At 36.6% G+C, this 14,001-nt stretch overlaps 1 protein-coding gene across 1 annotated transcript in view; it reads left to right on the forward strand.

Annotated features, from left to right (window-relative positions):
* Positions 1-14,001, forward strand: part of RFC1 (replication factor C subunit 1) — a 101,127-nt gene that overhangs the window by 5,777 nt on the left and 81,349 nt on the right. The window contains exon 2 of the mRNA XM_036762332.1: positions 12,697-12,825. Coding sequence (XP_036618227.1) covers positions 12,697-12,825 — 129 coding nt within the window. The remainder of the gene's footprint in view (positions 1-12,696; positions 12,826-14,001) is intronic.

Below are 14,001 nucleotides of genomic sequence, written 5' to 3' on the forward strand. Positions count from 1 at the left end.
TGAAATAGTCTCTCGTATTTTTTTTTTTAAATGCAATTTATTTATTTAACATATTTGGTTTTCAGCATTGATTTTCACAACATTTTGAATTACAAATTTTCTCCCCATTTCTACCCTCCCCCCCACTCCAAGATGGCTTATATTCTGGTTGCCCTGTTCCCCAGTCAGCCCTCCCCTCTATCACCCCCCTCCCCTCTCATCCCCTTTTCCCTTCCTTTCTTGTAGGGCAAGATAAATTTCTACGCCCCATTGCTTGTGTATCTTATTTTTTAGTTGCATACAAAAACTTTTTTTGTTTTTGAACATCTGATTTTAAAACTTTGAGTTCCAAATTCTCTTCCCTCTTCCCTTCCCACCCACCCTCCCTAAGAAGTTGAGCAATTCAACCTAGGCCACACATGTATTATTATGTATAACCCTTCCACAATACTCATGTTGTGAAAGGCTAACTACATTTTGCTCCTTCCCAACCCATCCCGCTTTATTGAATTTTCTCCCTTGACCCTGTCCCCTTTCCAGAGTGTTTGTTTTGATTACCTCCACCCCCATCTGCCCTCCCCTCCATCATCCCCCCGCCTTTTATTTTTTTTTTTTATCTTCCTCCCTCTTCTTTCCTGTGGGGTAAGATACCCAACTGAGTATGTATGGTATTCCCCCTCAGGCCAAATCTGATGAGAGCAAGGTTCACTCATTCCCCCCTCACCTGCCCTCTCCCCTCCTCCCATAGAACTGCTTCCTCTTGCCACCTTTATGCGAGATAATCCACCCCATTCTATCTCTCCCTATCTCCCTCTCTCAGTATGTTACTCTCTCATCCCATTTTATTTCTTTTAGATATCTTCCCTTCATCTTCAACTCACCCTGTGTCTGCTCTCTCTCTTTTACATATATATATATATATATATAAACACACATATATATATATATACACACACATACACATGCATACATATACACATAGATATATATATACATACACATTCACTTACATATATACATAAACATATATATATACATATATATATATATGGATATTCCCTTCAACTACCCTAATACTAAGGTCTCATGAATCATACTCATCATCTTTCCATGTAGGAATGTAAACAAAACAGTTCAACTTAAGTAAGTCCCTTGCAATTTCCGTTTCTTGATTACCTTTTCATGCTTCTCTTGATTCTTGCGTTTGAAAGTCAAATTTTCTATTCAGTTCTGGTCTTTTCACTGAGAAAGCTTGAAAATCCTCTATTTTATTGAAAATCCATATTTTGCCTTGGAACATGATACTCAGTTTTCCTGGGTAGGTGATTCTAGGTTTTAATCCTAGCTCCATTGACCTCCGGAATATCGCATTCCAAGTCCTTCGATCTCTTAATGTAGAAGCTGCCAGATCTTGGGTTATTCTGATTGGGTTTCCACAATACTCAAATTGTTTCTTTCTGGCTGCTTGCAATATTTTCTCCTTGATCTGGGAGCTCTGGAATTTGGCAACAATATTCCTAGGAGATTTCTTTTTGGGATCTATTTGAGGAGGTGATCGATGGATTCTTTCAATTTCTATTTTGCCCTGTGGCTCTAGAATATCAGGGCAGTTCTCCTTGATAATTTCCTGAAAGATGGTATCTAGGCTCTTTTTTTGATCATGGCTTTCAGGTAGTCCAATAATTTTTAAATTATCTCTCCTGGATCTATTTTCCAGGTCAGTGGTTTTTCCAAGGAGATATTTCACATTGTCTTCCATTTTTTCATTCCTCTGGTTCTGTTTTATAATATCCTGATTTCTCATCAAGTCACTAGCTTGCACTTGCTCCAATCTAATTTTTAAAGTAGTATTTTCTTCAGTGGTCTTTTGGACCTCCTTTTCCATTTGGCTAATTCTGCCTTTCAAGGCATTCTTCTCCTCATTGGCTTTTTGGAGCTCTTTTGCCATTTGAGTTAGTCTGTTTTTTAAGGTGTTGTTTTCTTCAGTGTATTTTTCAGTATTTTTTTGGGTCTCCTTTAGCAAGTCATTGACTTGTTTTTCATGGTTTTCTCGCATCCTTCTCATTTCTCTTCCCAATTTTTCCTCTACTTCTCTAACTTGCTTTTCCAAATCCTTTTTGAGTTCTTCTATGGCCTGGGGCCAGTTCATGTTTTTCTTGGAGGCTTTGGTTGTAGGCTCTATGACTTTGTTGTCTTCTTTAGGCTGTATGTTTTGGTCTTCTTTGTCACCAAAGAAAGAATCCAAAGTCTGAGACTGAATCTGGGCGCGTTTTCGCTGCCTGGCCATATTCCCAACCAACTAACTTGACCCTTGAGTTTTTCAGTGGGGTATGACTGCTTGTAGACTAACGAGTTCTATGTTCTACGTTTGGGGGGGAGGTGCCAGCTCTGTCAGAGCCACACTCCTCCTTCCCCAAGGACCCCCAGTCCAGACTGGGCTTAGATCTTCAGCAGGCTGTTGCACTCCTGCTCTGATCCGCCACTTAATTCCTCCCACCAGGTGGGCCTGGAGCCAGAAGTAACAACAGCTGTAGCTGCCCCACCTCCGCTGCCCCCGGGGCTGGAAGCCGAACAGAGAACTCCTTCCACTCCCGCAGCTTTTCCCACTAACCTTCTCCGCAGTCTTTGGTGTTTGTGGGTCGAGGGGTCTGGTAACTGCCGCAGCTCACTGAATCAGGGCGCTAGGGCCCCCTCCGCCCGGCTTCTGGTCTGGATCGTCCACGCCGCTCAGGCTGGGCTCTGCTCCACTCTGTTCCCAGCTCCCAGCTCCCAGCTCCGTGTGGAATAGACCTCACCCAGAGACCATCCAGGCTGTCCTGGGCTGGAGCCCTGCTTCCCTCTGCTGTTCTGTGGGTTCTGCCATTCTAGAATTGGTTCAGAGCCATTTTTTATAGGTTTTTGGAGGGACTCCGGTACGGAGCTCACTCTAGTCCGTGCTTACCAGCCACCATCTTGGCTCCGCCCCCAGTCTCTCGTATTTTTAAAAGTGGTCTGGACAGTTTGGAACTGTGCCCAAACGGCCATAAAACAGTGCATACCCTTTGATCCAGCAATATACTAGTAGGTTCTGTACGCCAGAGAGGTTAAAAAAAGGGTAAAGGACCGAAATATTTATAGCAGCTCTTTTTGTGATGACAAAGAATTCAGAATTGAGGTGATGTCCATCAACTGGAGAATGGCTGAACAAGTTGTGGTATGTGGTTGTAATGGGTGTGCTGTTGTGCTATAAAAAATGATGAGCAGGCGGAGTTAAGAAAAACCTGGACTTACATGAACTGATGCAAAGTAAAGTGAGCAGAACCATGACAACATTGTACACAGTAACAACAATATTGTAGAATAATCAACTGTGAGTGACTTAGGCATTCTGCGTAATACAGTGATTAAGACAGTTCTGAAGAACTCATGATGAAAAACCCTATCTACCTCCAGAGAAAGAACTGATGAAGTCTGAGTGCAGATCAAAGTGTGCTTTTTTTCCCCCACTTTCTCTGTGTGTGTTTGCATGTGTGTGTTTTGGGTCTGTGTTCTCTTTTACAACATGACTAATATGTAAATTTGTTTTGCATGATTGCACATGTATAACCTATATCAAATGGCTTACCATGTCAGTGAGGAGGGAAGGGAGGGAGAGAATTTGGAACTCAAAATTTAAAAAAAAATGAAGGTTAAAAATGTTTTTATATGTAATTGGGAAAAAAATAAAATATTAACCCCCTCCCAAAAAAAGTTGTCTGAACCCAGGTAGATAGAATATTGTGTAACGAAGCCTAGGTTGCAGATGTAGTGCCTTTTAGGGGCTAGAGTCACTCAGAAAACTGTGGCTGGCATAGGAAGAATTTTGCTTTAGAAATTATTTGTTTTTACATGCATTTTATAATCTCTTCTTCCCACTACATCTCCACTCCCATTTGATCAACATTAGAAGAAAAAAACAAACAAACACATATCATAGATAGGAATAGTCCCAAGTAAAACAAATTTCCACATTGGCCATGCCTGAAAATGTATGCATTTCAAGTTCATCATCTCTGGCAAGAGGTGAGTGATATGTTTCATTTTTGTTTTTCCAAACTTCTTGTTTAGCATTGAATTGAGGAGATTTCTAAAGTCTTAAAAAGTTGCATAATCATTATAATGCTGTCATTTTATACTTTTATTCTCATAATTCTATTTACCTTATTCTGCCACCAGTTCATAGTGGTTTCCCCAGGTTCCTCTGAAACTATCCATTTTGTCATTTTTTTATGGCACAGTGATATTCCATTTCCTTCATATGCCATAATTTATTTAGATACCCCCTTAGTTTGCAGTTTTTTGGCTACCGTGAAAAGAGCTGCTGTAAATTTTTTTGTGTACTGTACATACTTTTCCTCTTTCTTTGATCTCTTTGTGATATTGGCCTGGTAGAGCTGTAGCTGGGTAAAAGTATGTGTGGTTTGTTAACTTTTTGGCATAGTTCTGTATTGCTTTTCAGAATGGCTGAGTCAGTTTCTACTAACAGTGCATTAATGTACTTGTTTTCCCACAGCCCATCCTGTGTTTTTAATTTTCTTCTTTTGTCATCTTTGCCAGTATGATATGTATGAGATGACATCTCAGAGTTGGTTATGGATAGCTTAGATTCCTTTCTTTGAAAACTGCTTGTTCATGTAAAATTAAACCTTGAGTAGAATTTAAATACTGTCTAAAATTGTGGTAAAAATTATTTCCCTGATGTTGAACATTTTTTTATAGACAGAGTACTGGCAAAAAAGCGGAAGAGGGGAACAGAGGAATGGGAGAGAATTAGAGAGTGAGTGAATGTCCTGGCAAAAATAATAATTTAAATGTTAAAGTATTTTTAATCTATCTCTGAAATAAAATGTTTCTAGTCAGAAAGAAAGAAAGGGAAGAAACAAAACTACCTGTTCATATCATTTGATCATTTATCAGTTGGGGAATAGCCGTTATTCTTAAATTTGCATCAGTTTCTTATTGGAAGTGAGACCTTTATTTTTTTTGTTTTTTTCCCCACTTAACAATAGTATTTTATTTTTTCCAATTACATGTAAAGATAATTTTCAACATTCACTTTTATAAGATTTTGAGTTCTATATATTTTTTTTCTTCCTCTCTCCCTCCCCTCGTCCCTTCTCAAGACAGCAAGCAATCTGACATAGGCTATATACATATACAATCATGTTAGACATATCAAAAAAATTTTTTCACAGTGATGATTACCAGCTATGTATTTCCCTCCATCCTGTTTTCCTCCATTCGTTTTACTCTCTCCTTTTACCCTGTCCATTCTCAAAAGTGTTTTGCTTCTGACTTCTACCTCCCTGAAACTGTCCTCCCTTCTATCAGCTCTTCCAACCCTCCAGTCGCTCCCCTTCTCTTACACCTTCCCTTCCTACTTTCCTGTATGGTAAGATATATTTCTACACCCAGCTGTGTTCATATATTATCTTCTCTTTGAGTAAATTCCAGTGAGAGTAAGGATCATGCGTTCCTTTTCCCAGTTCCCCCCTTTCCTCCTCCACGGTAAAATCTCAGGTCTCTTTTCTGTCCTCTCCCTTTCCCCTTCTCTCAGTGCATTCTTCTTTCTCATCCCTTAATTTTTTTCGTTCATTCATGCATTCATTTATTCATTCAGTCACTCATTTATTTATTTGTGGTAATCATACCATCACATTTAATTCATACCTCCACTTTCTGTCTATGTATACTCCTTCTAACTGTATTAATGAGAAAGTTTTTAGGAGTTATAAATATCATTTTTTCATGTAGGAATATAAGTGGTACAACCTTATCGAATTTTTTATGATTTCTCTTTCCTGTTTCCCTTTTTATGCTTCTTTTGCGTCTTGTATTTGAATGTCAGATTTTCTATTCAGCTCTGGTTTATTCATTAGGAATACATGAAAGTTCTTTATTTCATTGAATGGTCATTTTTTCCCCCTGAAAGTTTATACTCAGTTTTGCGGAGTAGGTGATTCTTTGTTGTAATCCTGTTTCTTTTGCCTACAGAATATCATATTCCAAGCCCTCTGATCCTTTAATGTAGAAGGTGCTAAATCTTGTGTTTTCCTGATTGTGGTTCCACGATAGCTGTTTCTTTTTGGCTGTTTGCAGTATATTCTCCTCAATCTGGGAGGACTGAAATTTGGCCATAATATTCCTGGGGGATTTCATTTTGGGATCTCTTTTAGGAGGTGATGGGTGGATTCTTTTAATTTCAGTTTTACTCTCTGATTCTAGAATGTTAGGACAGTTTTCCTTAATAATTTTTTAAAAGATGATGTTCAGGGTTTTTTTTGATCATGACTTTCATGTTATCCAGTAATTTTTGAATTAACTTTCCTGGATCTGTTTTCCAGGTCAGTTGTTTTTCCAGTGAGGTATTAAACATTTTCTTCTATTTTTTTCATTGTTTTTGGTTTTGTTTCATTGTTTCTTGATGTGTCTCATGAAGTCATTAGCTTTCATTTGACCAATTCTAACTTTTAAGGAATTATTTTCTTGAGTGAGCTTTTGTACCTCCTTTTCCATTTGGCAAATTCTACTTTTTAAGGAGTTCTTTTCTTCAGTGAACTTTTGTATATCTTTGTCCATTTGGCCAATTCTGCTTTTCAAAGCATTTTTTTCTTCGTTGGATTTTTGTACCTCTTTTACCATTTGGCCTGTTCTGTTTTTTAAAGTGTTATTTTCTTCAATATTTTTTTTTGTGTGTCTCCTTTACCAAGCTGTTGATTTTTTTTCATGATTTTCTTGCATCATTCTCATTTCTCTTCCGAGTTTTTCCTCTACCTCTCTTACTTGATTTTCAAAATCCTTTTTGAGCTCGTTCATGGCGTGATACCAATTCATGATTTTCTTGGAGGCCTTGAATGCAGGAATTTTGACTTTGTTGACTTCTGAGTGTGTTTTGATCTTTCTCATCATCATAGTAACTTTCTTGGGTCAAAATCTTTTTCTCGTTTGCTCATTTTCCAGCCTGTTTCTTGACTTTTAACTTTATGCTAAAGTAGGACTCTGCTTCTCAGATGGAGGGGCATTGTCTCAAACTTTCAGTCTTTTTTTTCTTTTTTTTGCAGTTGTTTTCAGAAGTAATTCTAGGGACCTGGAAGTTTTTTGACTCTTCCAAGGTGGTATGATCAAGGGAGAAGTGTGTTTACTATCTCCTATACTGTGCACTGCGTTGTGAGTGACCATAAGCATTTTTTTTCAACCTTGGAACTGTGGCAAAGGTCCCTTCTCCCCTGCAGCCTCAAGCTCTGTTGTGCTAGTACTCCTTGCACTGGGAATAAGACCGACCTAGGACTGCAACTCAGATCCAGGTATAGGCAATGCAGCAGAGCCTTGCCCCGTTTGCCAGCAAAGAGACCCCTGTAAATCTCCTTCTCATCCGTTGCCCAATCCCGTTACTGTCTATGAGCTGAGAGGTCTGGAAACTGAGACCTGCTCCTGCTTTTCTGTGTCCCAGTCTGTGCTGGTGCTGTCTGTGCTGGACTGAATTTCTCTCTCACCCTGGTACAACGGACTGCTGACCTTTAAAAGTTTTCTTGGCCTGGAAAATTATTTCACTCTGTCTTTTTGTGGGTTCTGCCACTCTAGAATTTATTTAGATCACTGTTATTTTTTCTTTTTTGTAATTTTTCTTTTTTTTTTTTTGTAAATTTAAAAATTTGTAACTTAAATACAAAATGAGGAAAGAAGAAAAAACATTGCCATGTACACAGCAGACCATAAGGGAGGATTAAATATAAAACAATAAATTTCCATTTCAAGAAAATCTATATAATAAATACATTGTTTTCAAAGCTGCCCAGCTTGTCTTTGCATCCTTGTTGGTTTTCTTTTGTTCTCTGCTGTGTACTTTTTACTTTTTTTCTCCCTTCCCTTCCCCCACCACCCTAAAGAAGGCTACAATTAAGCATGGGTGCACACAGACACATATACAGAGATATCTATAAACATATTTATATACATGTGTACTCATACATGTATATGCAAGACTATACTATGCTTATTTTGTCCTATTTTCTTTTTCTCTGAAGGTGGATAGTATTTTTCTTCATAAGTCTAAAGTCTTTCCATGTTTTTCTAAATCAACCAGCTCATCATTTCCTATATCATGGCAATATTCCAACCCAGTCACATCCTGTCTGAGAGATTGTGTATGAAAGTTTTTTTCCCCTCGGTTTTCTTCATTTCTTCTATTTTTGGCCACATAGGTTTTATTTATACAACAAACTTTTAATTTAAAAGAATTGAAATTATTCCTTTTACACTTCAATGCTCTTACCTCTTAATATAGTTTAAGGTTTGATACTGCTGAATCTACTTCCTTTATATCTCTTTTCCCCTGGTTTCTTTGAAGTTCCTGACCTTTTGTTCTTCCGAATGAACTTTGTTATTATTTTTTCTAACTCAGTGTAATAGTTTTTTAGTAATTGGATTGGGATAACATTGAATAAATAGATTAGTTAGATAAAATTGTCATTTTAAAAATTATATTGGCTTTACCCATGAACAATAAATATTATTTCAATTATTTAGATCTGTTATTTGTATAAAAAATGTTTTACGTTTATGTTTATATAGTTCCTGTGTCTGTTTTGGCAGATACACACTTACATATTTTATACTGTCTAGGTATTTTAAATGGTCTAAAACAATAATGAGAAATATTGCTGACACATAGGTGTAGTTTCTCCATTCTTCACTTTTGACCAAATCTATTTTAACTTTAACTTTGTCTGAGATCATGATTACCATCCCTGCTTTTTTTTTACATACTAAAATTCTAGAATCATTATTTTAAATGTATCTGGAGGGGTTTGGACGAGAGCTCAGGTTAGTCCCTGCCTTTACTCTGCCGACTTGGTTCTGCATCTTCTTACCACACTTTTTGAGGGAAGGTCTGGGTTGGTCCTGTGTCGGCATTCTTAAGTGTTGTTGGAATGTTGTATCCCTAGGCTCTTAGGTATAGGCTAGGGACTTGCAAACTTTAATTGATCCCAAAGTGGTCTGTTCCATTTCATAGTCTGTTTGCTGCCTCTCTGGTTTGACCTCTGCAAAATCTTGACCTAGGTTTGGGTCTGTGCAAGAGTAGACTACTGCTGAGCTCACTGTGACCTTTTCTGGATTGTGCCATCAAGATTAGGTCTCATATGCTTTCTTTTCTTTTTCTTTTTTTTTTTCTTTTGAAAAAAAAAACATTGTGTTATTTTCATTTTCACTTACAGATTTTCTTCCTCCACCTCTTCCCCCATCCATTGGTATGGTGAGAAACATGATGCCTATTATATGTATGAAGTCAAGCAGAATATATTTCTACATTAGCCATATTTCAAAAAAAAAAAAAAGAAAACTAAAGAAAAGGGAAAAAATACTCTTCGACTTTCAGTCTGAATCTGTCAGTTCTCCTTCTGGAGGTGGATGTTATTTTTCATCATAAGTCTTTTGCAGTTGGGGAATTACTGTATTGATCAAAATTGCTTAGTTTTTCACAGTTATTTATTTTTGCAATATTACTGTTACTATGTCCTGGTTCTGCTCCCTTTACTTCGCATCAGTTCACATAAGTCTTCCCAGGTTTTTCTGAAACCATCCATGTTGTCATATCTTAGAGCACAGTCATAAGCATATATCATAACTTGTTAAGCCATTCCCCAATTAATGGGTCTCCCCTCAGTTTCTAATTCTTTGCCACCACAAAAAGAGCTGCTATAAATATTTTTGTACATATGGGTTCTGGTACATTTTCTAGATTTGTTTGGAGGAGTTTGTGGACAGGATTTCACTGTATTGCTTCATACCACTCGGCCAACCTGTTTCCCCACCAAAAAGAAAATTCTTAAAATAAAAACAGATGAAAAATGCTTCAGTTGTGGTTTTTTTGTGACAGTCTTTTAAATTAGTTAACAGAGAATTTAAGTTTTTGTATACAGAGCACCTCAGGGTGTCAAGATCAGTAACCTGAGGAGCTACGTTTTGGGAGAGTCAAAAATAAATGGTAGTAGAAGCCATGATGGAGGTTGTGAAGAGGCCTAGTTTGAGAGAAGATTAATGGAGCCTAAAATCTCCAGTGGCCTGTGAATTGCTGCTTAGCTATCTCTCTTTAAAATTTCCTTATTTTGATATGGTCCTTAATAATCTGTTGCCTGGTCTCTTGAAACAAACCAGTCCCCATGAAACTTTTTTTTACCTCATCAGTGTTCACCCTATTGTGTTTACACAAATGCTTATTCAATTAATATATTTCCCCTGCCCCCCAAAAGAAAGATGTGTTTTTTATATTCCTAATGGTTTCATCACGTTGCTTTCATTAGGAATTATGTATTGTGTATTTGTTGGGAGAATGACTGTTTACCTACTTGTTAAGACTTGTTCCCCTGTATTTTTGTTAACCTACTTTCTTAGAAGCCATATAAATAGAATTTTTTTTGTTTTTTACATATTAACATAAAACATAAAAACAAACATTTTGTTTTTTTACATATTACATATGCTTACTTTTTTTGTTTATTACATAAATTATAGATACTTGTCATAGCCTGTAAGTTGACTTTTCTCTCTTAAATGTTTACACTCAGAATGGCTGCCCAGGCAGGCAGTAGCTCTAAACAGGTCTGGGTAGATTCTCTTCCTTTGGGAGGAAAAATTCTTAAAAAAAAAAAAAAGCAAGACTTTTAATATACGTTGAGCTCAATAACTTACTCAATTCTTACTGTCACTAGCAGAATGTAGGTGTCATTGGCAGAGGCTTAGGGCTATGTAGGGGGTAAGAGAAAAATTGCGAAGAATAAGAAAAGCAATAGGAGAGTCAAAGAAGGGGAAGAGAGAAAAACAAGGAAGAATAAATAGAAGAGGACAAGTCAGTGATGGGGTAGTCACAGCATGCCACCAACAAGAGGATTTTGAATCCACTTTTTTGCTTTTATTCTATCTGATTTTAAACTTCTAACTATTTGTTTTTCTAAGGTAGTTTGAACAATATGCTGCTTTAAAAAAGGTCCAAACCCAAAAACCTAATAGCCATCTACTGAATTTTGACAGTTTTATGACCTTTTATTTTGGTGATTGTTTTGTGGTTTATTACAAACAACTAGCAACTTTGCAATGATAAAGGGCAGTCTTGCTTGGTAACTCAGAAGTGAAACTAATATAAAATTCTCATTTCCTTCACAGCCACTGGAGCAAATAGTTGGTCACCTGAAAATCTGTCTTGTGTAATATGTAGTCCAGATTGTTGCTTAACTTATCCATCACTCTCAATATGTGACTTACCTATATGGCTGATTGGCCAAGTACTTTAGAGTTAGTTAACTTTTGAACTTAAAGTGTCTTGGGTGATTTAGTAAGTACACCGTCAGGGAAACCTTTAAATATGTGTCAGTACAATTTACTTACTTGGCTTCTTTCAGTCATCTTTTGTGTCAGGGGGTTGTTTACCTGCTTAGCTTTGCTTCACAAGTTGTGTTTAGAGCAATTGAACTTTCGGATTTTGGAAGAAATAAGAAAGTAGATTGGAAATTACCTCTAGAAGAACATTACCTCTAGAAGAAAATGGCTTATGGTAAACGAACTAGAGAATTCAATAAGGAAGTTATATTGTGACATGGAGGTAATAGAGAAATTAGGAAACTAAAATTCCAAAGGATAGAACAGAGAGAAGAATTTGTTGGATGAATATATTTATTGTAAATTGTAGTTTGAGTTAATTTGAGTTAATTCACCCCAGTAGTTTGTTAGTTTCTTGAAACCAGTGACTGTTCTATCTGCATTTTGCATTTCTCAGACACCTGAGGTCATAGATCTAGAATTCTAAGGAGGAAGTCAGAAGCCAGGGCCGTGAAGTGACTCTTCCAGGGTAGTTGCAGAGCCAGTACTTGAACTAGGTTAGTTTGATGTAGTATTCTTCGAACTGCCTGATAGTGCTTTGTACGCTCCATGTGGTTTTATTATTTTTGTTGCTGTACAGTTCAATTCAAAGTAGGTCATGGATTTAGGTAGGAGTTCAGTTATAATTAAGAATTGTGCATTGATAATGGAATGCTTTAATTGGTAAATGGTAAGGGTGGTAGCTAAGGTGGCACAGTGGATAGAGGACCAGCCTTGGCGTTAGGAGGACCTGAGTTCAAATGGGACCTCAGACACTTGACACTTGCTAGCTGTGTGACCCTGGTCAACTCCAGTTGTCTTGCAAACAAACAAATAAACAACAAGAACTAAAGGCAATGTTTCTTAAAGATTTTGGAAGTTAATTTGTAGGAAAATATTTTCAAGACTTTTATTTGCCAGTGCCCTAGATGTTTACTATTAAGAGTTCCAGTTTTTTAATTAGATTACATGTCCCTTTAAGGAAGCGTTAATGTTTTTTGATTGTTTGGTTTTCTCCTTATAGATGAATTTGGACAAGATATAGTTGTTCAACAAATACATCTTGGGTTAGTTATGTTGTTGTGCTGTGACTAGCAAGTATTTTATTTAGCTATTTTTGCTAAATCCTGAGAATTAGCATAGATTTTGACTTCTGGAAATGGCATTTGCCTTAGATTTTTTTACTGGTCATTTTTCACAAAAAGAACCTATGTAGTTATACAGGAACAGCATAGGCTAATTGGATGAACATCACTTAAATATATATTTTTGTTGTATTTGAAACGGGCATTTTGTGCACTTAAAGTTTGAGAGAATTATTTTATAAATGTCTTTTTAAAATTTCAGGATATCCGGAAATTCTTTGGGGTTGTTCCAAGTGGAAAGAAACTTGTTAATGAGACAGTAAAAAAGAATGAGAATACAAAGACCGTTGAAGGAACGTCAAAAGCAAAAAAAGGAACAAAGGAAATCAAGGTCAGTTTTCCAATTGTTATGTAAAGACAGATGCTAAATTAACTTCTCAAGTTTGATTGTGAATCTGATATTAACACTAGCTAATAATAATAGCTAACATTTATATACTGCTTATTATGTCACAGGCACTGCATTAAATTCTTACAATTATGATCTCATTTGATCCTCACAGCGACCCTGCGAAGTGTTTTTAATATCTCCATTTTACAGGTGAGGAAATTGAGGCAGACAGAAGTTATGTGACTTGCCCAGCATCACAAAGCTACTTGTTTGACGATATGGATTTGAGCTCATATCTTCCGACTACAGGCCCAGTGCTGTGTCCACTGTGCTACCTGGACCATTTTTAATATTTACATAAGTTTCAAGAAAAGGCAGCTTATTCTTTAATGCTTTTAATTAAAGCAGCCTACCATATTCCAAATTGACGTGAGCTTTTTTTCAAACAAAAAATAATGAATTTTCTCCAGACAAAACTATTTACCAAAATAAAAATCAAAGTATAAAAAATTCAAATCCTCATAGTAGTTGAGTAAAAAATGATTGCAAATAATTGTTTCTGTAACAAATAAATGACTATGTACTTGAACTTAATCTAGAAAGTATTGATTTCTATATTTACTACAAATTTTGTTATTATTCTCTTCTACCTAAAAAAAATTCTTTATCATTTTTTGTTTCCCTAAATTTCTTTTTCTTTATATTTTTCATTCTTTATAGCTGGTATGCTTTTGTTTATGACTTGCTGACGTTTAAGTATATGATTTTTAGCTGTTAAGAGTATTGGTCACCTCAGCTAGAATCAGCTCTGGTCATTTCCTCTGGTTATTCCCTTATGCCTGGAATAGTCTCCCTTATTATTTTTGCCTTCTGGCTTGCTTCACTTTCCATTTAATCTTCCATCTTCTACAAAAAGCTTTTCCCAACTCCTCTTAATTCCAGTGCCTTCCCTTATCCTGTTTGTCTTGTATATAGCTTATTTGTACATATGTGTTTGCTTGTTGCCTCCCCTCTTTAGATCAAGAGCTCCTTGATGGCAGGAATTGTCTTTCGCCTCTTTTTGTATCCCCAGTGCTTAGCATAGTGTCTTAAGCCAAGGTGCTTAAATAAGTGCTTATTGACTAACTGACTAGTGCGCCTATTCATGACATATTACCATACTTTGATTTTAGGTAT

The sequence above is a fragment of the Trichosurus vulpecula genome, chromosome 6, assembly GCF_011100635.1.
Source record: "Trichosurus vulpecula isolate mTriVul1 chromosome 6, mTriVul1.pri, whole genome shotgun sequence".
NCBI classification, from domain to species: Eukaryota; Metazoa; Chordata; class Mammalia; order Diprotodontia; family Phalangeridae; genus Trichosurus; species Trichosurus vulpecula.